Source organism: Zea mays, chromosome 10 (assembly GCF_902167145.1).
Source record: "Zea mays cultivar B73 chromosome 10, Zm-B73-REFERENCE-NAM-5.0, whole genome shotgun sequence".
NCBI classification, from domain to species: domain Eukaryota; kingdom Viridiplantae; phylum Streptophyta; class Magnoliopsida; order Poales; family Poaceae; genus Zea; species Zea mays.
This window is the reverse complement of record NC_050105.1, coordinates 106,854,911-106,878,722: the sequence shown is the minus strand read 5'-3', so window position 1 is coordinate 106,878,722 and position 23,812 is coordinate 106,854,911. Positions and strand designations below refer to the sequence as shown.

The 23,812-nt window shown below is 47.4% G+C and overlaps 1 protein-coding gene across 3 annotated transcripts; it reads right to left on the bottom strand.

The window, feature by feature from the left end:
• Positions 1–4,630: 4,630 nt before the first annotated feature.
• LOC100280831 (nucleus protein) lies at positions 4,631–21,028 on the bottom strand. Of its 3 annotated transcripts, none has more exons than XM_008663655.4 (4): positions 20,875–21,028; positions 20,594–20,786; positions 13,944–14,011; positions 4,631–5,007 (listed from the first exon to the last, which is right to left on the bottom strand). In XM_008663655.4, exons 2-4 carry the CDS (start codon positions 20,769–20,771, stop codon positions 4,876–4,878), a joined length of 378 nt encoding a protein of 125 aa, XP_008661877.1. In that variant the 5' UTR covers positions 20,772–20,786; positions 20,875–21,028; the 3' UTR covers positions 4,631–4,875. The 3 variants fall into 3 exon arrangements, with proteins under 3 accessions (XP_008661877.1, XP_008661879.1, NP_001147223.1); XM_008663657.3 differs by having other exon boundaries at positions 20,594–20,778; NM_001153751.2 differs by having other exon boundaries at positions 4,689–5,007; positions 20,594–20,997.
• Positions 21,029–23,812: the final 2,784 nt, after the last annotated feature.

Below are 23,812 nucleotides of genomic sequence, written 5' to 3'. Positions count from 1 at the left end.
TAAATATTCTTGATTCTAGGAACTTCTTTTGTTAAATTGCACACATAGCTCATTCATATATCTTTGATCATGTCTCTTTCATATGCTATGACTAATGTGTTTTCAAGTCTATTTCAAACCAAGTCATAGGTGTATTGAAAGGGAATTGGAGTCTTCGGCAAAGAAAAAGGCTTTCACTCCGTAACTCATCGTCCGCCGTCGCTCCGCGCATCTCTCCATCTTTTGGGGAAAAGTTCAAAGCAAAAGGACTTCGTCTTTGGTACAATCTTCACTCATTTATTTATGACCAAAGGGGAAGAAAGTAATTGAAGGGCTCTAATAATTCCGTTTTTGGCGATTCATGCCAAAGGGGGAGAGAGTAAGAGCCCAAAGCAAAAGGACCGCACCACCACCAATTTCAAAAATTTTAGTTTTTCAAAGAGTATTTTCGAATTGATATCTTACTTGTGATATAATTTCAAATTGGTATACCCTCTTCAAAATTAATATCAAAACCCTCTTGAACACTAAGAGGAGGATTTCATTAAGGGGGAGTTTTGTTTAGTCAAAGGAAAAGAATTTGAAACATGGGGAGAAAATTTCAAATTTTGAAGATGCTTTGCAAAATCTTATTCATTTACCTTTGACTATTTGCAAAAGAACTTTGAAAAGGATTTACAAAAGAATTTGCAAAAACAAAACATGTGGAGCAAGAGTGGTCCAAAATGTTAAAAACAAAGAAACAATCCATGCATATCTTGTAAGTATTTATATTGGCTCAATTCCAAGCAACCTTTGCACTTACATTATGCAAGCTAGTTCAATTATACACTTCTATACTTGCTTTGGTTTGTGTTGGCATCAATCACCAAAAAGGGGGAGATTGAAAGGGAATTAGGCTTACACCTATTTCCTAAATGATTTTGGTGGTTGAATTGCCCAACACAAATAATTGGACTAACTAGTTTGCTCTAGTGTATAAGTTATACAGGTGCCAAAGGTTCACACTTAGCCAATAAAAAAAAGACCAAGTATTGGGTTCAACAAAAGAGCAAAGGGTCAACCGAAGGCACCTCTGGTCTGGCCCACCGAACTGTCCGGTGTACATCGGACAGTGTCCGGTGCACCACCGGACAGTGTCCGGTGCACCAGAGGACTCCAAGTCAAACTCGTCACCTTCGGGAAAATCCAGAGGCGCTCCGCTATAATTCACCGGACTGTCCGGTGTACACCGGATAGTGTCCGGTGCTCCAAGGAAGAGCGGCCTCGGGAACTCGCCAGCTTCGGGAATTTGCGACGGCTAGTCCGCTATAATTCACCGGACATGTCCGGTGTACACCGGACTGTCCGGTGTAACTCCGGAGCAACGGCTACTTCGCGCCAACGGTCACCTGCAACAGCAATTAATGCGCGCCAGAGCGCGTAGAAGTCAGGCACGCGCGTAGTGGCGCACCGGACACTCTACAGTACATGTCCGGTGCGCCACCGGACATCCAGGCGGGCCCAGAAGACAGTGCTCCAACGGTCGAATCCCAACGGCTTTGGTGACATGGCTGGCGCACCGGACATGTCCGGTGTGCACCGGACTGTCCGGTGCACCATACGACAGACAGCCCCACCAAACGGCTAGTTTGGTGGTTGGGGCTATAAATACCCCTAACCACCCACCATTCATTGGATCCAAGTTTTCACACTTCCAACCACTTACAAGAGCTAGGCATTCAATTCTAGACACACTCAAGAGATCAAATCCTCTCCCAAATTCCACACAACGCCCTAGTGTTTAGAGAGAGAGATTTGCTTGTGTTCTTTCGAGCTCTTGCGCTTAGATTGCTTTCTTCCTTCTTGATTCTTTATTGCGATCATACTCACTTGTAATTGAGGCAAGAGACACCAATCTTGTGGTGGTCCTTGTAGGAACTTTGTGTTCCAAGTGATTGAGAAGAGAAAGCTCACTCGGTCCGAGGGACCGTTTGAGAGAGGGAAAGAGTTGAAAGAGACCCGGTCTTTGTGACCACCTCAACGGGGAGTAGGTTTGCGAGAACCGAACCTCGGTAAAACAAATCCGCGTGTCACACCTCTTTTTTGCTTGCGATTTGTTTTTGCACCCTCTCTCGCGGACTTGATTATATTACTAACGCTAACCCGGCTTGTAGTTGTGATTATTTTTGAGAATTTCAGTTTCGCCCTATTCACCCCCCCTCTAGGCGACTTTCACTGCCCCAACCAACAAGAATTCATTGCTAGAGCATTTTGCAAGTCCACATAGCCTAGTGAGGTGATTAGCAAAATCATAATCCCATGTTAGGACCTCATTAGTATGCATGAGATCCACCTAGAGCACACACCGCATGCATTAGGCTTCTCTTAGTCAAGTGAAAGTCTACGACTTATTACTCTTTGTGACCGACATCACCTAGACGGCTCGGTGGCGATTGGAGTTCGGTGATCACCCTAGAGGATTTGTTGGTGACCCGACTCGGTGATTGTACGCGGTCGTGAGGGATCTACCACGCTGATACCCTTGCACGGGTGCTCCAACGAGGACTAGTGGAGAGTGTCGACTCTTTGATGCTTCAGGAAAAATTGGAGGAGTTTTCTTGTCCTTACTTTACAATTCGCATTTACTTTGAGCAATTTACTTTTTGTATTTGCTTTGCTAGTATTTGTCATAATGACTTAGGGTTTGCTTACCGTTTCATAGCTTTTATATTCTAGTTAGTAGATTGGGTGAAGTTGGGCTCTTGTTTAGGGTTAATCTTTCGCAAGAATTTTAGAGAAGCCCAATTCACCCTCCCCCTCTTGGGCATCACAATCCTTTCAAGTTTGTGGTGCAGCAGCTTCGGCTGCTACAACTAAGCTCTCAACCCTCGTCTCAGGGGTTTCCGAAGAGCACTAAAGCTAGCTCAGGGATTGATTGCTCTCCAGCTATCTCTGTGAAGTCAGAGTTCTCTTGATGCTGGCTAAGGCTGGTTTCGAGGTAAGAAAGTGTTCGAAGCAAGCTTGGAAGGTAGAACAAACTTTGTAAGCAAAGTACGTGACACAACGTATGTTGTGCCAATGATCACGAGCATGGCCCCTTTTATACGAGAATTTTTTTTAAAGTAAATTGTTTTACTCACTAAGCAGTTGACCCCACTAATTAGAGTTTTTGAAGTACCTTTTCATAACGAGCTTCAGGAAGATGTTTTTCGGATCTTCGGTACAAGGCCTCCCAATCATATTTTTGCGGTCTAAACTCATTATAAAAAAACAAACTCATTCCGTAGGGACTACTTCAGAAGCAAAAGAATAAGTTCAGCTTCGACCGTGGTCGTCCTTCAGCAATCGGAACCAAAGTTCACAAGAGGAAGCCTAATTGCAGTATTTTTCACTTCTGCTACTTTAGGCTTTAGCTTAACGTTGTTGGCCTTGCTCCTGCCTGTACAGCCCCTGTACACTTCTGGTCATAGTTCCCCCTGACTTCTCTTGCCCCCCCCCCCCCCCCCCTTTTACAGTGTTCTTTTTTATTTCCAATAAAATCCTCACAGTGGGGGTCTTCCTGCTGCATTGAAAGTTAACAAAAAATAGGAGACCAAGGAGAACCTGCCTTTCAAAATATTTGTACTCCACCGTCCCAAAATATAATTCATTTTAGACTAAATATACATTCATTAGTTAACCTATAAATGTAGTTTGTATATCTCGTTCGAATGTGGATGGAAAAAAAGGCTATAAATAACTATATTTTGGTACGGCGGGAGTATCATGTTTGGATTAAAACCAATTCGCTTGAAATATACAAGAATTTTCTACAAAGTTACTCACATCGCCTGTGTCTGAAGCAGGGAGCACAATAACAGACACTAGCTTTTGGGCAACACTCGATTCACTTGCATTGTTTCCATCAGAATCTTTACATTCCTCCATGTTCCCTTTTCCCTGATTAGAAAAAGCATGCTGTTCTGCGTTATTTTTTGAATCTACTGCATTGTTAGAAACTTCTGTTCCATCTTTTGCATAAAAGAAATTGCTAAATTCAGGATAGACAGGAGTAGAACTGTCATTCAAAATGACAGGCCCACTACTAACTTCCAGTTGACAATCTTTCTTGTCATCCTTGTCATCAGGTAGGATCTCATTCAAGCCTTCATCAGCCATTTCATCTGCATTCACTGGTACAAGATTCTCATTTTGGTCTGGATGCTCAGTAACAGCTTTGGCAGCATATGCATGAATTGGATCAACTTCATTTTCATTCAAACTAGCACTTTTCACAGCAGAATAAGGTGCTGCACCATTGTTATCCATACCATGTGCATGAACGTCAACCACACTTACCATAGATGGGTTATTACCTGCCTTCTCAAGAGTTTGTGCTTCTTTCAATATTTCATTGGATATATATGGGAGAGAACAAACTATCCTTGAAGCAGCTACTTTTGAAATAGCATCTGGGGATTCCACAGTAACAAATGCTGTAGCCATCTGATCACTTACAGTAAGACGAGAATTATCAGGCACACTATTTGGTGAAATCTCCATAGCAGGACTACCATTGTTGCTGTTTGATAACTCATTTTTTGGTGCTTGATTGCCTTCAGGAATTGCTTGAACATTTTCTGTCTCCATTTCCACCTTATCATTCAGTAATGATGCATTTGTCACCATATTTTTAGAGTTAGGACTAGTATATTTAAACATCAATTCCCAAATGTCAGCACATAAAATATACAGCATAATGTCTCTAATCACGTAGGGAAATCCATCAAAATACATCTGTTTAAAATAGGGAGGAAGAAAGATCTATTTAGAAGGATCAATGTTCAGAAACAACCTCGTCCATACAATCAGAGTATACATACATCTGAGTACTACAGCATAGTTAGGCAACAAGACTGCTACCCCTAGGTATTGTTATCGCAGGATAACTGCTGCATTTCTCAAGGCCAGGTACCTTTGGACGTATTCATCAGGAAGCATCCTGATCTGCTTGAACACCTCTGGATCAGAGTAGCGCAACTTTGTCCTCGGATCCACGTACCGTGCCTGCAATCAAGAGTTTAGTTCAATTGCCATCGGCAATCAAAGTGAAGCGAATGCAGAAGTAGGTTATGTGGAAGTTTGATAAACAAATAGCAATACAAATGAGTTATTCAGAGTATTCTTTCTAGAATTCTCTTTCATGTATGTCATGCAGATACTAGAACTGAGCTGCAAGGTACAGTTTAGTTAGGTTGTGTTTAGTTTGGAGATTAGAGAGGATGGGATGTGTCAAGAGCGTCGAACCCTTGACTCACCGGGCCTCGGCTACGTAGCTCGTAGCCCTCGCCCGTCTTCTCCGGTAGGAGTATTCCTCCTAGCCGCGGGCTTGAGAGAGGGAGAGAGGAGATGACTTGATTCTTTATTGCCTTCCACGGTGCTGAGCACCTGAGAATATATAAGGCCGAATTTTTTGCATTTTGGCACTTCCTCGGAAAAAAAATTACGTTTGGACCCTAATGTCATTTTTGGACCCTTTGCTCGGCGTCATAGGCTATGACGCTGAGGTAACACAGCTCGGCGCCATAGCCTATGCCGCCGAGGTACGTGCTGCGCTGGCACAACCGGATGCCGTGGCGCCGACGTGGCACCGAGCTCGGCGCCAAGATCTATGGCGCCGAGCTCGGTTATGTAATCACAAAGGCCATCTAGCTCAGTTGGTAGAACTCAAGGCTCTTAACCTTAGGTTGGGGGTTCGAGCCCCACTATGAGCATTCAATACTTTTTTTTTGTCTTTCTCACTGATTTGTTTTTTTGTTATCCAAATTTATTTCACACCCGGATTAGATTTTTAGTTTATGTCAGTGACGCGACACTTGTGTCGAAGCTAGCTAGCTAGCCATCTGGTCGCGTGTGTGGGTGACCACCCATACCCTGCACTTGGAGTACACTACACGTATTTTTTGTCCTCCCTCCGTCCAGCGAGTGGAGTCGTGTTCTTTTGGATTTTGGTTTGAAGTTTCCTACTACTTGTTTCTTTAAAACTTGGAGCTATAGCTAGCTTAGGCTTAGCTAGGACTGCTGGGAGGGGAAAGGGCACGCAGGGGACTATCGTCATGCGCTCGTTCTTTACACTAAAATAAGATTGTTATTAGTACAACTTTACAATACTTCTGCATATTCGGAGAGAGACTCCGATCTGATATCATCACGAGTTGCTAGATTTCATCAGATCTCTTCGATTGATGCGAACCAACAGATCTTTCTCTATCGCTGCACGGCTCCACTGCTGTATTTGCAGACGTGTACTACTCTATGTGCACCAATCAATGATAGCCCATCTGACCTTACATATACTAGTACTAAGAACCCATACTTCTAGTGCTAGATACATGTCAGTCAATCAGACAGAGTGGCTGTTGCTGTCCGGGAAGGTGGTCAGCCTACTTTTTCACCAGTTCGCAGTGCTACAACCGAGCTCGGCGCCAAGATCTATGGCGCCGAGCTCGGTGCCACGTCGGCGCCACGGCGTCCGGGTTGTGCCAGCGCAGCACGTACCTCGGCGCCATAGCCTATAGCGCCGAGCTGTGTTACCTCGGCGTTATAGCCTATGGCGCCGAGCAAAGGGTCCAAAAATGACATTAAAATTTTCTAAGGTCCAAACGTAATTTTTTTTCTGAGGAAGTGCCAAAATGCAAAAAAAAATCGATATATAAGGCAGGCGGCCACACAAATGGAGCAAGCTCCCTAATTATCCTTCTTGCCAAAATGCTACTTTCCTAATTATTCCTTGCCATAAGTGCTACTTTCCTATTTATTCCCTGCCATAAGTGCCAAATTGCTACTTTCCTACTTATCCCTTGCCATAGTGGTGCTTTCCTAAACTTAGGCGCCTGCCATCTGTGGTGCTGTAGCATCCCTAGCGCGCTCCCTGGCCGCGCGATCTGCTGCCCGCCGGATATCGCGCGCGCGCCCGCGCCTTGTGTACGACTTACCGTACATGACATCTCTCCCGTCCTCGAAAGTCAGCTCGTCCTCGAGCTGGAAAGCTAGGAAACTGGCCCTGAAGTCCTCGAAATCCTCCCAGGTCGCAGACGCCACTGGTTCGCCGTGCCACTGTACCAGAACTTGTTTGATGCCGCAAGCCAGGCGGCCTGCCAGGACACGGGAAGGTGTGGACACCGCTGCACCGTTGAGTGTGGCCGATAGCGCAGGTGGTTCAGTTGGTGGCGCCCCAACGAATTTCTTAAGGACGCCCACATGGAAGACGTCGTGAATTCTAGCATCGGACGGGAGCTGCAGGCGTACGGCCGCGTCGTTGATGATTTCCTCGACACGATAGGGGCCGACGTAGCGGGGTTTCAGCTTGCCAGTGGGTGAACGTGGTAGAGATGCCGATGGCCGTTAGCGAAGACGAAGAAGGGCCCAGTCACCAACGTTGTAGATGACCTGCCTGTGATGTTGATCGTAGGCGCGTTTCTGAGACTCTTGCGCCTGATGGAGATGGTAACGAACGTCGTCGAGGAAGGCGGCCCGTGCCTCCATCTCCTGCGCCACCGCGGGCACACGTGCGTCACCCGGCTCGTAGGACCGGATGGTCGGTGGGTCGCGGTCGTAGACCACCCGGAACGGCGTCTCGCAGAGTGAGGACTGGTAGGCCGTGTTGTAGGTGTACTCCGCCCATGGAAGCCACCGGAGCCACTGTCGGGGTCGATCGCCGGTGAAGCAGCGGAGGTACATAACGATGACGCGGTTGGCTGCCTCCGATTGGCCGTCGGTTTGTGGGTGGAAGGCGGAGGACATGAACAGCTTGGTGCCGGTAAGGGCCATCAACTCCCTCCAGAAGGCCGACGTGAAGACGGGGTCGCGGTCCGATACGATGGACTGCGGAACGCCGTGCAGCCGCACCACCTCGGCGTAGAACGCTTGCGCCACTGATTCTGCCGTGTATGGGTGCGCCAGCGGGATGAAGTGGCAGTATTTGCTGAAACGGTCGACGACAGTGAGAATGACTGTCTTGCCTTGCACGCGGGGCAGAGCTTCGATGAAGTCGATGCCAATGTCCGACCACACCCCAGTTAGGATCGGCAGGGGCTGGAGGAGACCCGCCGGCCGCAGGTGATCTGATTTGTATGATTGGCACGTGTCGCACGCCCTGACGAATTCCTGCACAACACGACGCGTGTTGGGAAAATGAAAGTCGCGTCTTAGTCGATGCAGGGTGCGGTGGACGCCTTCGTGGCCGTCGTCGTGAACAGCGGTCACGATCTCCCGTAGTAGTGGTGAAGTGGCTGGAATATAGAGGCGCCCCTCCATGGCGACCATTCCACCCACGATGGACCATGGTGCCGCGCGCGTGCCTGCGCGGATCTCTTCGTAGATGGCGACGAGGGCCGGATCCGTAGCATGTGCCTGGCACAGGCGCTCGACGAAGTCGAAACGGGGTGCTGAAATGGCCATCAGTGTGCCCTCGTCGGGGTCCCTCCTGGATAGAGTGTCGGCGACAGTGTTCGTGGCGCCCGAGCGGTATTCAACCGTAAAGTCGAATCCCAGGAGTTTGCTCACCCAATGGTGTTGGGGAATCGTGGCCAACCTCTGGTCGAGGAGATACTTGAGACTGAAGTGATCCGTCTTGACGATGAAGTGTCGTCCCCATAGGTACGCCCGCCAGTGCCGGACGGCCTGGACCAGGCCGATAAGTTCGCGCTTGTAGGCGGCGAGGGCGCGGTGGCGGGGTGCGATAGGTCGGCCGAAGAACGCGATCGGGTGTCCCTCCTGGACGAGCACCCCACCGAAGCCTGTGGAGGATGCATCGCACTCCACCACGAACCGCTTGCCGAAGTATGGCATGGCGAGGACAGGAGCGGACGACACGGCTGCCTTGAGCGCCGTAAAGGCAGTCATGGCCGCGTCATCCTAGACGAAGCCATCCTTCTTGAGGAGGGCCGTTAAGGGGGCAGCCACCGTGCCGTAGTTGTGGACGAAGCGACGGTAGTACCCGGCGAGGCCGAGGAACCCTCGAACGGCCCGGACCGAGCGTGGCGGCGGCCAGTCGTGAATGGCAGCCACCTTGGCCGGGTCCATGGCCACCCCTGCGGCCGAGATGATGTGGCCGAGGTAGGCGACAGATGGTGCACCGAAAGAACACTTCGAGCGCTTGATGAACAGCTGATGGCGTTGCAGCTCATCGAGGATGGCCCGTAGATGGCAGAGGTGATCGGCCCACTTGCTGCTGTAAATTAGGATGTCATCAAAGAATACCAGGACGAACCGTCGGAGGAATGGTCGGAGCACGTCATTCATCAGTGCCTGGAACGTGGCGGGGGCGTTGCAGAGCCCGAACGCCATCACGAGGAACTCGTACAAGCCGTTGTGTGTGCGGAACGCGGTCTTGTGCACATCCTCTAGCCGCATCCGGACCTGGTGATAGCCCGACCGTAGATCCAGTTTGGTGAAGAATTTGGCGCCGTGGAGCTCGTCGAGAAGCTCCTCCATGACCGGGATGGGAAACGCGTCTTTGATGGTGAGGGCGTTCAGGGCCCTGTAGTCGACGCACAAGCGCCACGAGCCATCGGGCTTCTTTACCAGGAGCACGGGCGACGAGAATGGGGAGTCGCTGCATCGCACGATTCCCTGGTCAATCATGGCGGTGCACTGTCGTTCCAGCTCGTCCTTGTGTGCAGCCGGGTAGCGGTACGGCCTGACAGCCACCGGCGACGCATCGGGCTTGAGGAGGATGCGATGATCGTGGGCGCGCTTGGGGGGCAAACCCATCGGAGCTGCGAAGAGCCCCCCGAACGAGGCGAGGAGGGCCTCCAGTAGGGCGTCTGTCCCGTTGGTGGCGCGCAGCGCTGGCTCCTTGGGGCTGGGCGTGCCCGACCAGGAGATGGAGCGCCCCTGGCGCTGGAACGTCATGCGGCGATTGGCGAGGTTCCACACGATTGGCCCCAACGCCCCAAGCCATCGTGTGCCGAGGACGACGTCGTACCCGGCCAATGGCATGACGAAGAGGTCAGCCGGGTAGAGTTCGCCCTCGAGGTGGAGCGACGCATTGCGAAGAACGCCCGCGCAGGTGATCCGTTCGCCGTTGGCCACCATGGTCGTGAGGCGGGGTCGGCGCTGGATGAGGATGCCCGACTGGTGCGCTGCCGCCGCGGATATAAAATTGTGGGTGCATCCCGAGTCGAGCAGTGCCACCAGGGAGACCGGACCGAGGGTGACGGCGATCTGCATGGTGTCCCCTGGCGCAACCCCGGCCACGGCCTGGAGGGAGAAACAGGGAGCGTCGGTCTCCGCGACTCCCGTTTCCGCCTCGGTCTCCTCAATTTCGATGCCATCCAAGAAGAAAATGCGCCTGCAAAAACGGTTGTGGCCACGGGAATATTTCTCGTTACAATTAAAACACAGGCCTTGGCGGCGCCGATCCGCCATCTCCTCTGGAGATAAGCGCCTGGAGCCGTCGCCACGGCCCGTTGCTGCGCCCAGTGGCGGCACTAGCAGCGCCAAGGGGGCCTGTGGCGCCGGTAGCGCCTGGGGCGCTGGCCGCGGTGGTGGCGGCGGTAGGAGGCCGCGCGGCCCTGTCTTGGCCGGTGCTTGGATCTTGGCGAGCTCCATCTGCTCCACCTGCCGCGCTAGGCTCATAGCGGTGTTGAGGTTGCCGGGGTTGAGTATCCGCACCGCGTGGCTGAGTGGTGGCAGCAGGCCGCCGGTGTAGAGTTGGACGTGTTGCTCCTCCGCCATCCTGCCAGCACGGGGTAGGAGCTCCTGGAATCGGTTGGAGTACTCCTCGACCGTGCCGGTGCGTCGGCACTCGGTGAGCTCGAAGAACGGCGCTGAACGGAGGGCTGGCCCGAAGCGCAGGTTGAGCAGTTCCCTGAATCTGCTCCAGGACGGGGTGCCCTCGTCTTCCTGTAGTTGTATGTACCAGTGTTGTGCGATGCCCTCGAGGTTATACGAGGCCATCCACACTTGCTCCTCCACCATCGTACGCTGCTGTCAAAAATACGACTCACATTTGTTGATGAAGAGGAGGGGATCGGTCTTGCCATCAAACCGCGGAAAGTCCCACTTCTGGAACCTTGGCGGGCGATCGATGTCGCGATGACGCTCGGGCTGGGCACCGCTTGAGGATGAGGAATCGGACTTCTTCAGCCTGGTGATGTCGGCCTGCATGGCCTTCATCATCTCGATGACGTCGGCTAAAGTGGGCTCGGCCATGTGGATGGAGGGTGGCGAACCGTTGGTGGACTTGGTCGGGGATGGTGGTGTGGTGAGTGGGTCGGTGGGCAGGACTGGGTGAGGCGAGGATCTCCGGACTCGTGATACCAAGCTGTCAAGAGCGTCGAACCCTTGACTCGTCGGGCCTCGGCTACATAGCTCGTAGCCCTCGGTCGTCTTCTCCGGTAGGAGTATTCCTCCTAGCCGCAGGCTTCAGAGAGGGAGAGAGGAGATGACTTGATTCTTTATTGCCTTCCACGGTGCTGAGCACCTGAGAATATATAAGGCCGACGGCCACACAAATGGAGCAAGCTCCCTAATTATCCTTCTTGCCAAAATGCTACTTTCCTAATTATTCCTTGCCATAAGTGCTACTTTCCTATTTATTCCTTGCCATAAGTGCCAAATTGCTACTTTCCTACTTATCCCTTGCCATAGTGGTGCTTTCCTAAACTTGGGCGCCTGCCATCTGTGGCGCTGTAGCATCCCTAGCCGCGCGATCTGCTGCCCGCCGGATATCGCGCGCGCCCGCGCCTTGTGTACGACTTACCGTACATGACAGGATGGCCCTATCTTCGTTTTGTAGTATAGGATGGTCCTTGTTTGTTGTTCGGTTGGAGGGACAGAGTCATCCTTGTTTTTACTTTGGTTGAAGGGATATGAAAAGTGGGATTAGAACTGTCACATGGACCAAACCCATCCTCACCTTTCTCTCGCTTCTTCAGCGGCCACAGCACGTCCTCTTCTCCATCTGTTCTCGACTCTCCATCGATCTTACGCCGTCCCAATTGTCCATCACGGCCACCATGCTGCCCTCGCTTCCCAGCCACCAGTGAACCCATGGCCGGCCGGCAGCCCCGCGCGCCTGTTATCGGCGTACCTATGGTTGGCAGTTGGCACTATAGCCCCAGCGGCTCGTCAAGCTCCATCCACACCATTGAAGTCCGCCACACCTAATCGAGGTCAGTCTGTCCCTTGATCCCTTCTCTCTTCTTGCCGCCCTGCAGATCTCGTATGTGCCATTGAGCTCGCCGACCCGAAGCCCCTCTGACCTCACCTGAGCTTACTGGCCCCAAGGCCTGCCGACTTCTCCTGGGAGCTCGCCAACACCATCAACCTCTCTCTTCTCGCATGCTTGCACTCTAGCACCAAGAGCCCTCAATCCAATTGGAACGACCCTGCCTGTCAAATTTCTAGGGGCGAGTTGAACCCGCATCTCCATCCAAAAGTGGGATAACCCACCTGGGACCTTCCCACCCTGGAACCAAACACTACCTTAGGGCTTGTTCGGTTGCGTCTGGATCGAAGGAGATTGGAGGGGATTAAATCCCTTTTCTAGTAAAAATTGAATAGCATGGGATTTAATCTCCCTCAATCCCCTTCAATCCAGACGCACCCAAACAAGGCCTTAGGGATGCTTCAACTACAACAGGCTAGGCCACTGCCCAGTGGCTAGAACAGGACTGCTCAGCTTCAGCCAAAACTACTAACATAGATATCAGCTGAGGATATCCAATGCACAAATTATCAATATCAGGGAACTGAGACAAAGTTTCTACATTATGTAATCTGAGGACGTCCAATACACAGGTTATTAATATCACAGAAGGTGGTACCAATCTGATGCAAATATAGCTATCAAAAAAATGCTAGAAAAATGGACAAAATCTTTGCCTACCAAAGAACTTTGGAAATGATGTCAAATAAACTCAACAGCTAATTGCAAGAATTTAGATATTATCCAAGCCACATCAAAATTCAATAGTCACTTCAGATTTAAGATACAAAATCTTGTTTTATTAGTGTTCCAAAACAGATTAGCCGTACATTAGATACAAGTACCTTGTATGAAGTAACTGCTGGGAACCTATAATCACCTCTAGTCTAGCGCGACCAACTGCCTAACAGTTCCACTCAGAAGTTTTTCATTCTATTGGCTTCCACACATGGACAAGAAAGGGAAAAAACATATTATGTGAAATGGCCCTAATCAAAAGTTTCAGGAGGAAAAAACAAACTCAAAAGAGTATCATGACAGCCATATTTTCCAAACAATATCTTCATCTTCAAAGCTCCAACAGAAGAAAACAGTATGCATTTCCAGAAGACAAAAGACATGCAAAGCTTCTTTAACATAATAGTCCGTTGTTCAAAAGACAACAGTATTGACTACATCTGTTCCAAATGTAGGTCTCCTTTTAGTTCCTTCAAATTTCTCTAACTTCAACCAAGTTAATAGAAAATATGTTACTATTCAGTTATCTACAGTACCAAACTACTCTATCAAAACATATTTCACGGTGAATTTCATAAAACTAATTATGCAGTAGATGGTCCATTTTTTCCTAAAAACTTGGTCCTAGAGAAATTTTAACTTGGGGCAAACAAAAATGTCCTATACATTTTTAACAGAGGGAGTTGCATACTAATGGCGTTCCAGTATTTCTTAGGTATAACTTCTTTAAGCTACCAATTAGTCTTTCTTCTAACCTACCGACCAGCAGCTAATAGCACACATTCTACAGAGAGTACAACTTTCATGTGCTACAGACAAGAACTGAACCAGTCCTATAGAGATGTTCCAATCACATATCAAGTCAATACTCAAAAGTTACCAAAGCCAAAAAAAATATAATACCAATAGTAAGTAAACGCACTGTGACCAGTATAGTAGTACTAAGGAAACGGTGTGACCCTTATTTTCTTCTTCCAGTTTGACCTTTAGAAGCTCAATATAACCATTGAAGTAAGCCCAAAAGAAGGAACCAATATTGCAGTAAACATACCTCAAAACCTGTTAAGTCACAGTATCTCTTTGGTGGGTAAATGGATGGGGGCGATTGGATATTCATATCTGCATAAAATTGAATAGCGTCAGCATATGATGTTGTCTCAATCTGCACAAACCACATATGCAGCATATTCAAGATAACATGTTGACAATGTAACACCCTTATTTCAAGACTTGCTAGGTTCTTAACTTCTTATTTTCCAATTATCCAACTTGAATGATTTTACTGAGAAAAATCTCATACAAGCCTACAAGAGATCATATTTTTTATTGTCTTTCAATCTAAAAACTGCACAAACAGTAAGAACAAAAACTTATGGATTTTTCTAGTGGCATGGTCTTTTTATCAAACATTACCATGCTTGACCAAACTATATAAAATTATCTTTTGTATATAAAAGTAATAATGCCATAAGATTCCTCAGTTGCTGTCTTTGGGGTGGGGGGGGGGGCACCAACCGGTGGTAACTAGTGATTGAAAGGGAAAGCAAGGTGAGAGGTTAATTAATAGAATTGTTGGGAAAATGAGGGACGACTTCGGCTGGGTGGACAAAGAATTAGAGGCACAGGATTTTATTAGTAGCTACTCCATGCAGCTTTTCCGGTCTATGCATAATGACAATTTAACCAATCGATAGAAGTTGTTGATCATAACAGACAATACCTTGGTTACATATGGTTGCGGAATAAAAGAGAAGGAAAACAGATATGCAGCTTATTGGTTCATATAGATCCTCGTTATTCCTCTCAGACGATGTTCGATAACTCTCCTGTAGTTTCATAGTGTGGATCGTCACCTCAATTCCCCAATAAATTAGTACAACTTTGAATATCTCACTTATTCTTGTAAATCAGTACCAATATACTTCTCCACTCATCAGGCATCTACTGGAAAATATGGTTGAACAACTTTCTTAGCCATACTATAGCTATGTCCCCAAGGCATCTCCATGTCAAAATTGAGATACCATCAGTGCCCATTGTCTTACCCACTTTCATACTTTCTAATGCCTCTCTAACCTCAGATTCTTGGATCCTATGCACAAAGCAAAGCGCCTATTGGTGTAATCAAAAAGTCATCTAACTAAAAGGTTGTGTCCACATTCTCCCGGGGAACAATTTGTTGAGATACTCTTGCCGTATATGTTTGATCTCATCCTCCTTCACCAAGAGGTGCTCCATTTCATCCTTAATGCGATTAACTTGGTTAAAGTCCCTTGTCTTCCTCTCACGGACCCTAGCCATCCTATATATGTCATTCTCTCCTTCGTACTCAAGCGTTTGTAAAGATCCTCTAAGTCCCTACCCTTTCCCACACTTACAACTCGCTTTGCGGTCTTCTTTGCTACTTTGTACTTCTCTATGTTATCCACACTCCTGTCATGGTACAAGCGTCTGTACCATTCTTTCTTCTACTTAATAGCCCTTTGGACCTTCTCAATCCACCACCAAGGTATCTTTAGGGTCCCTTCGGTTGGACTTTTGAATCTATTTTTGCTTTTGCAAAAGCCAAAAGCCAACCAAAGAGATGAAATCCACAGCTACTTTAGGCCAAAAGCTGCTTTTGCCTAGTACAAAACTGAAAGCAGCTCACCTCTTGCCTGATTTTACATGTTGTGAAGGTGGACAACTTTAAAAATTACCCCTACCACTAGTTATGAAGATATCAATTCATTTATTTCTTCTTTCCTGTCCCCGACCTCTTTCCGTCCGTGAGACCGTGACCCATTTCTCGTCACGTTTGGCGTCTCCAGCCAATGGCGGTGCTCCTTCCTCTCCCGCACCCGACTCGGGCGGCCCCTCCATCTCTGGCCTCCCCAAGGCAAGGCTATCGCCTCGAGCATGGCCCTGACCACCACGTGGGACCTCGGTTGTCACGACTCACGCGAGAGAGCATGGTCCGCTGTTGCGGGCAAGCACAACCTTAATCGCCATGCATGAGAGCAAGGGTCTGCCAGCGCGGTCGAGCGTGACCTCGACCAATGATCCATCCGGAAGATGAGGTAAACGGGTGGGGTCAGCTTGTCATTGAGAGAAGCTGACATTAGTCTCTACTATACTTAAAGCACCAGTTTCAACGGTCGCCCTGCGTTATCTTTTTATAAAAAAGTCCCTACATTTCTTCCAAATCAACTCAGCGTAAAATATTAAAAAGCGGTGCAGCAGGTGGGGTATGTTAAAAAGCGGTGCAGCAGGTGGGGTTTGAACCCACACCCTGATGGAAGAAGGGTGGAAGACACTAGGCGAAAATGTCTAACCAGTAGAACGTCATGCTTAGGTGTTTATAATATTGAATATAAATTGTACCTATGTATATATGGTTTTTTTGTAAAATAAAAAAATAATCGTGCCGGGTCGAGCAAGCACTATGGGCCGAGGCTACGGCCCAAGCACCGCACGACGCTTGTGCCGGGTTGGCCCATGCACTATTAAATGGGTCGTGCCTCGGGCCGGCTCGCCAGACACTGCCCATTTGGCCATCTATACCTCCGCACGATAATGATGGTCCTCGCCTCAGTTGCCACCACCTCTTTCACCATTCTACTTTTCTCTCTCCCCTCATGCCTCCACCTCCGCGCCACCCCATTCTCGGCAGAGGGCGTAGGAGCAGGCGCCTCCTCCCCGTATTCGTCCGACACTAGCCCCGACACCGACTAGCGCAGTGGATATTGCACGTCCACGAGGACGTTTCACATCATGCGTGCACCATCGTTTTCGCCGTCGTCAGACGTCCCGTTTGTCTTCCCTGCCTTCGCCCTGTTCTTCCACCCCAACCAGCTGCCCCCGCCCACGGTCACAACCGCGAGCCGACCGACGCTCGTCGACGCGGGTACGGGGCGAGTCGGTCATGCTCCTGGCCTTTCTCCGTGTGTGCCGTCGAGGAGGACATGGTGGCGCCTGCCACGCTTAGGTTATCTTAGCGATGAGGAGTCCAGGTCTGAGATATTGGACAACTAAGGCCAGTAGCGTGGCAGCAGTCGGCATATGCTACAGAGTTGGTGGTGGTGTTGTGTCGCTTCGGCGGATCCAGGGCTTGGAAGACTCACATTCTCTCGCCCTTCTCGGACTGACGCCTGGTGCTGGTGCCTCTTAGTTTGGAGCTGCTTCGGCTGGGCTTCTTTCTCCGCTCGCATGCTCTCTCCCTACATATCTAGCGGTATACTACCTATGTCGCCTTCAGATGCCCAGGTATTCGTCGTGTCCTTCTCGGGCAACGAACAGGTATGCCCGCTTCTTCCCTTTCCCCTCCTGCTCTACGAAACCTTGGAAGTAGGGGAGGCAAGGGATGGGGGTCTCTGATTTGCTGTCTATGGTACCCGTGCATTCATAAAAAATATTATGCGAAGAGTGGAGACAACCAATAAAAAATCTTGAGATCTTTTTGGTGGATAATTTACGTGGGTATTGTTGAGCCGTCACAACGCACGGGTAACCGACTAGTTTTTCCAAAAGCCACAGTTTTTGAACCAAAGAACTTTCAATTATCGCAAAGCCTATAACCCATAACCGCTTTTCCACAACCCACAACTCACAACAGTTTTTTCGAAAGACATAGCTCAACCAAACACAACCTTAGCTTCACCTCCACTCACTTTGGTTGATCCACACACCTCTAAGGCCACCTAAACCAAAATACTACCACCACAAGTTTATGTTGAGAGACAGCACACTGTAGGCATGCTCGTTTATCCTTTCTTCTTGTGAAGACAAAGTCAATCTTACTAGAGTGTTGGCCACTACTATGGGTCACTAAATGAGATTCTCTCTTCCTAAAGAAAATGTTGTCTACCAACAGATCAAAAGCTACAGCAAAGTCCAAAAGTTCCTCTCTCTCTCTCTTGATTGCTACTACCATACACAAAACATCCATGAACCGCCTCGAAACCTGCACTTGTACCTACATGCCCATTGAGACCCCCTACGAAAAGCTTCTCACTAATAGGTATAGCTCTAAACATGCCATCTAAGTCTTCCCAAAAAAGTTTCTTAGCACTCTCATTGTGGCTTACTCGGGGAGCAAACGCGCTCATTACGTTCAAGGACAAATAACCAACGACAAGCTCCTATATTTGTGCCTTCTCATATCCACCATACGATTCTTGAGGCTCTTAATAATCAAAACTCCTACATTTCTATTTGCAACTGTCCCTACGTACCAAAGCTTGAAGGTGGTATTGTCCACTTCCTTCCCCTTCTGACCCTTCTATTCAGTCTCTTGGATGCATAAGATATTTACATGGCTCCTAATGGTTGCCTCCACTAACTCCCTTAACTTACCTGTAAGCAACCCTACATTCCAACTACCTAAACAAATTCTAGTTGGTTTGACTAGCTTCCTTAGCCTTCACACACATCGATGATATAAAGACACTTGCACATTTTTCACTACACCCGGACGCTGATGTAGTGCCACTAAGAAAGTAGCGATCCCATCATTGCTCACTTGACATCGTGCCTACATCGTGTCACAGCGCGTCATCAAGGGGTGTCGACCCGTCCCTTACACATTTAACACTATACCCAGGTTTCGATATGGTGCATCACTAAAAGGGTTATGCCCCCAACATATTTCTTTTGGGTTTCATCTCCATTAGAATGGCTAGGTTTAACGTTCGCTCGCCAAGCCTATCATAAACCTTCCTCCTTTACTAGCTCTTAGGACCTGTTATGTTTAGACAATATAGGCGAAGTTGGCGAGGATATAGATGCATTTTTACTTAAATAGCACTAACATGTATAAACGAGCTAAAATTATTTAACATAGAAAATTATGATATTTAAGGTTGATACTATTAAAAAAGCAACTAGTGTGCACCACTACTCAATAACTGAAATATGTAAAACACACATACTCAATACATACCCATCACAAGATGAAGGGGAAAACCGGAAAAGAAAAAAAAAGAGAAAGCATGAGTGGGCAATATGCTTGGTTGTTGGGGCCAGACATCCCATCTAAGATGCCCTAGTGCTATTTGGTCCTCCATGCAGGGAGCTTCCACCACCGCTCGTTCTTCTTCCAAATGACAATCCTATCTCCTCCCTCAATACAGCTTTGCCATAGCCATCAATTGCTTACCACCTATGACTATCTAACGCCACCCACTAGCAAAATGGGAAGCCCTTGCCCTCATCATCTTTTATCACATTGGGTAAGCACTCTTCTCATATCCTGGCCCACCTTGCATGCCCCCCTAGTTCCCCATCACCCTGCTACTATCGCATGAATACAAACAACGTATTGGGTTGAAGCATCAGGAAGTATTAGAAACATGTTGGTGATTAAATCCTTCTATTTTTTAAAACCACAATTTCATGGTAGTTCCCGATATGCATATCACAACATTTCGCAGTATCCTTCCATGTCGAATATGGGTACAACAGCCTACCTCACGTATCAGTGAAACCTAGATTTTCATCACTCTTAGCTCTTGCTCAAGGCAGATAGAGAAGGAAGAATAAATAGAGTTAAAGTATGTCCAAGTGCTCCAAGTGTTTACCATCTTTTATTTACTCATGGTTCTTTGATCCTCGTTGGTGCAAATGGACAAAACGCTTTGCAGCTAAAAAGAATTCTTAGTTTGTACGAGCAATGCTCGAGCCAAATGATCAATAAAAGTCAGGTCTCTTTTTCAGTCAACACACAAAAATAGAAATGTAACAAAGTAGTGCGGGCTCTAGCCGAGCTTGGCTCGAAGTGCCATTGTGTTGCCAGTCCTATTATTGATGTAATCCCTGATTGAATCATTCGGCTTGCTTGCGATGACATTTCAGGTTCAGTAATAGTAAAGTCTTGCTTCAAAAAGTAAAGTGATGATATGTTACAAATATCTAAGGTTCCATTCACAGTGCTCAAAACAATCTTAAAATTTTATTTCAATGTGTATCAAGATCTCCACAATATAATATTATTGACATTCATCTGTGTAGTGTGTACAAATTCTTCACAAAAAGTATGGAATAATAATCATGACGATGGCATTAATCTAATAGTTTCTGTGTGAACAGTCAAACAGCTACTCTGTAACGACAAATTTCGATGTGATGTGATCCTTCTGCTGTCCAAAAATGTAGAGTCCAGATCTGAAGACCTTTTTATTTACCAAACCACTTGGTGGCAAATGCCAATGGCCTACAAGCATGTATACATTCTAATCCAATAAATTGTTACTGCCTGTTTGGCGTGGCTCCCCATTCAACAGCAACTCCGCTGGAGCCACAGCCAGGGCAAGAGTAGAAGCCTCAAAAGGTAGCTCCTCCTCCATACACTAAAAGTGGCTACAGCTCCTGTTGTTTACATAAAAAATGGTTCCTCTTCTTCAGGTGCTTGAAGCAGCTGGCTCCTCTACTGAAGTCGTTGTTGCCGGATCCAGAGCCAGAGCCGCACCAAACAGGCCTTTAATCTATGATCCTGACAACTTAACTGAATAGGAGCAACCAACTTACCTCTATTTATTAGCACCAACACACAACCAATAATTTTCAACTAATTACCCACATAAACATGAATAACTGAGAAGAAACGCAGAAACGTGTGGTTCTCTAAAGACAAGCACGGCCACAATATGCGATTGTTGGATAATCATCTAACAGAACTCAGGAGGAGTATCCAGATCATGAAGGTGGGGCCCGGAGGGTGCTCACAATTGGGGCGGTCCGGGGGCATGGAGGATGCATCAGCGGACTGGAGCAGGTGGCGCAGGTGCTTCCACTGGCGGCCCCGGGACTGGCCCTTGGGATACTTGTCCGCCGTCTGCACCTTCTTGAACGGCAGCGTCGGCGCCAGCACCATCTCCATCCTCACCACCTCCGACTCCATCATCCTCTCTCTACTCCCCTGCGCCGTGCAGGATGGGGGTAACTGGTCCAGCCTTTCGGCGGATCCTCCGCCTGGAGGTTAAGGGTTCAAGGCGATGCGGGTTTACCGAGAGGGACGGTTCGACGCAACGGGGGATGGAAGGCAAGAGAGAGGAGGCCGGCGGCGGCGAGGTTTTTCCCGGTCGTGACAGAGAACGGCGGAGTGAAAGGTGGCCTTAGATAGGGAGAAATGACTTCCGTAGTAGGCCCATTCTGATTGCTGATTTGATAACCAGCGATTCTATCATACCTGGTCACTAAACTGGCTCTCAATGTTAACCCGATCAAATGTTATCTTTTTTTTTCTTTTTATATTGAAAAATAATTGAAATTTACTCCCTCGGTCCTAAAATATAAGTCATTATAATATTTTTCGAAAGTCAAAGTATTTAAAGTTTGACCAAAAGTATAGCGAAAATCATAAAGATTTATGACACAGAATAGATATATCATGAAAATATATTTAATGGAGAATTTAATGATATACATTTAATATTGTAAATGTTATTACTTCATTGTAAATTTGGTCAAATTTGAAAAAACTTTGATTCTCTAATAATCTTAGAATGACTTATATTTTAGGACAAAAGAAGTATATCCTAACTTCAAAATTTTACGCTGATGGATACTTGTCGTCCTATGACAAGCAGCAGGCGCGAGTCGTGCGCGGAGGTAGGCACCTAACGTCCGGCAACCTCTTTACGTCACTCTCTATTTCAAACTCTATAAACAGTATAACATATAATGTAAAAATAGTGTTTTGCATGGCTATATGTACGCTCTGTTGAGCATGACCTTACAATCTTTATCTATATCTTTGGTGTTTCATTTTTAAGTTAAATTATATCAAGATAGCAATATTGTCAAATGTAGTTTAAGTTATGACAGTGAGGTAGTTGTACACATCAAGGGGTCAATAATAAAAACTAGTTTAAGTTAGAATGAATAATTGTAATGTTATATATAGCATACATAAGAGCATCTTCAACAAGGAGCTCTAAAATAGAGCCTAAAACTAAAATAGGACCATATTTAAATTGTTTAGGACCTCAAAATAAGTTGTTACTCTAATAGTTAGACCTTAAATAATGCAATTTAGGAAATAAGTCACGTTATTTGGAAATAAATAGTGGTAGATTAAGAGAAAAGGAGGACAGGGCTCCAATATATGGGATACTATATTTAGGACTCGAAAAATCAAGCTATATAATCGTTTGATGAATTTTTATAAAATAGGGTTACTGTTAGAGTATGTTTTATAGTCCCGAGTCCTATATTTCAAAATACAACCTTATTTAGGATCCCTTTTGGAGATGCTATAACGGATGATGTAACCATCCCTTGAGCGTCGAGACCTCTTTGACATGCATTGTGTGTTGATGTGGTCCTAGAAGTAGGTGTGATGGTATGGGGACCGCACCACTCTCTCGCTGCTTGTAACACCCTGAATTTAGGGGTATAAAATTTCTTCTCTAAATGCCTACCAAATTCAGGTGTTATCTCTTGTCTCTCTCTAGACTTCCTCTCTCTTTCTTTTAATTAGAGTTAAGTCAATTAGGTGAGGGGTTAAATATTTATTTTATCAAAACCTATGTGAGTAATGAAATGATGCATCACGCTATTCTTTTGTTTAATGCACATGTTTGAATTAGTTTGAATTTGGTTTGAATTTGATTTGGATGCTATTCTTTTGTTTAATGCACATGTTTGAATTAGTTTGAATTTGGTTTGAATTTGATTTGAAATCCAAAGAGAAAATAAAAAGAAAAAGCCTTTAGAAATTTGGAGGAAAACACATTTCTGCCTAGCTAGCCCAGACAGGCCGCACGCGCCCGCGTGGGTCCCACCTGTCAGTGATGGCCCGCGTCAGCGCACGCGCTCTCTCTCTCCCTCCCGTTGCCCGGTGGGGCCGGCTTGTCGGCGCCGGTTCTTTCACGCACGCGCTCACTCCTTCTCTCTGCCTGGCAGGCCCGCTCTGTCAGCGTTGACCGTCTGTTCTCGTACGCGCCCTCGCTAGCTCACGGCCCCACCTGCCAGTCACCTCCCCTTCCCTAACCTCTCGTCTGCGCTCTCCGTCGTGGATGCGCCCTCGTCGTGCTTTCCTGGCCACTCCCCCCACGCGCCCGACCTCTTTCTGGAGCCCGCACCCACTCGCTCACTCCCCTCGCTCAGTTGTGCCCCCACCAGACCCCTCGCTCCTCTCTCTCGCAACACGCCCACGCCTGTGGAGCTCTGTTGTGGTCCGCCGTCCGTTTCGTGGCCGTTGTCGAGCCCCTGTCGCGTCCGTTGCCCCGATGAGCTCCGCCTCCTCACCAGCAACATGAGACACCCTCTGGTTTGCCTCTAGCCCCTCTATTTCTCTCGGTTCGCGCTCATTGGACCTTTACTGTGCAGCCGAAGGCCGCCGCCGTTGACCCGAGGCTTCGTTGTGTCCCTGCCGCCGTTCAAGCGCCCCAGAGTCCTCTCTCAAGGTAACCCAGCTCCCCATACAATCACGTAAGAATTGTTAACAGGCCAAACTTCAGCCTCTCACTTTCTGATTTAGTTAATATTCTAGCCGAAGCCAGAAGCGTAGGCAACGGGTTCATTACTCAAATCTAGGCTAAGGGTGGTCGAGAGGCTGCCGGAGACGAAGCTCGAGCTTTACTTGGCAAAGTACGGCAATTTTCTTTACTTTCATGTCTTTATTTCAGATTTTTCCTTATTACGTTTCTCAATACCTTTGCCTTGTTGTTTTTAGGGTGAAGTTGGCAAAGTTTGATGAGCCGAAGCTCACGCTAAAGCTCTAAAGGAAGCTTCGGAAGCTTTTCTTTGTTCTGCTAATGTCTGCAAAAACACTTTTGGAGTTTCTTTGTACAAGAAAATGTACTATTTGACAAGGAATTGTAATTGAATGTATTTTTTTGTAAATATTGTAAATATTTGTGGATGTTTCGTAATGTTGCTTTACCTTTTATCCCAATGTTGTTTGCTTTGTTGTGGACGAAACCGATGCTCCCAGCTTTT

Coding starts and splice junctions, on each gene's coding strand:
- LOC100280831 (XM_008663655.4), bottom strand. CDS start 20,771: ATGATGGAGTCGGAGGTGGTGAGGATGGAGATGGTGCTGGCGCCGACG. Junction 14,012..20,593: donor GCCCCCGGACCGCCCCAATT/GTGAGCACCCTC, acceptor AATTTTATGCAG/ATATGAATATCCAATCGCCC. Junction 5,008..13,943: donor GTGACTTAACAGGTTTTGAG/GTATGTTTACTG, acceptor TCTTGATTGCAG/GCACGGTACGTGGATCCGAG.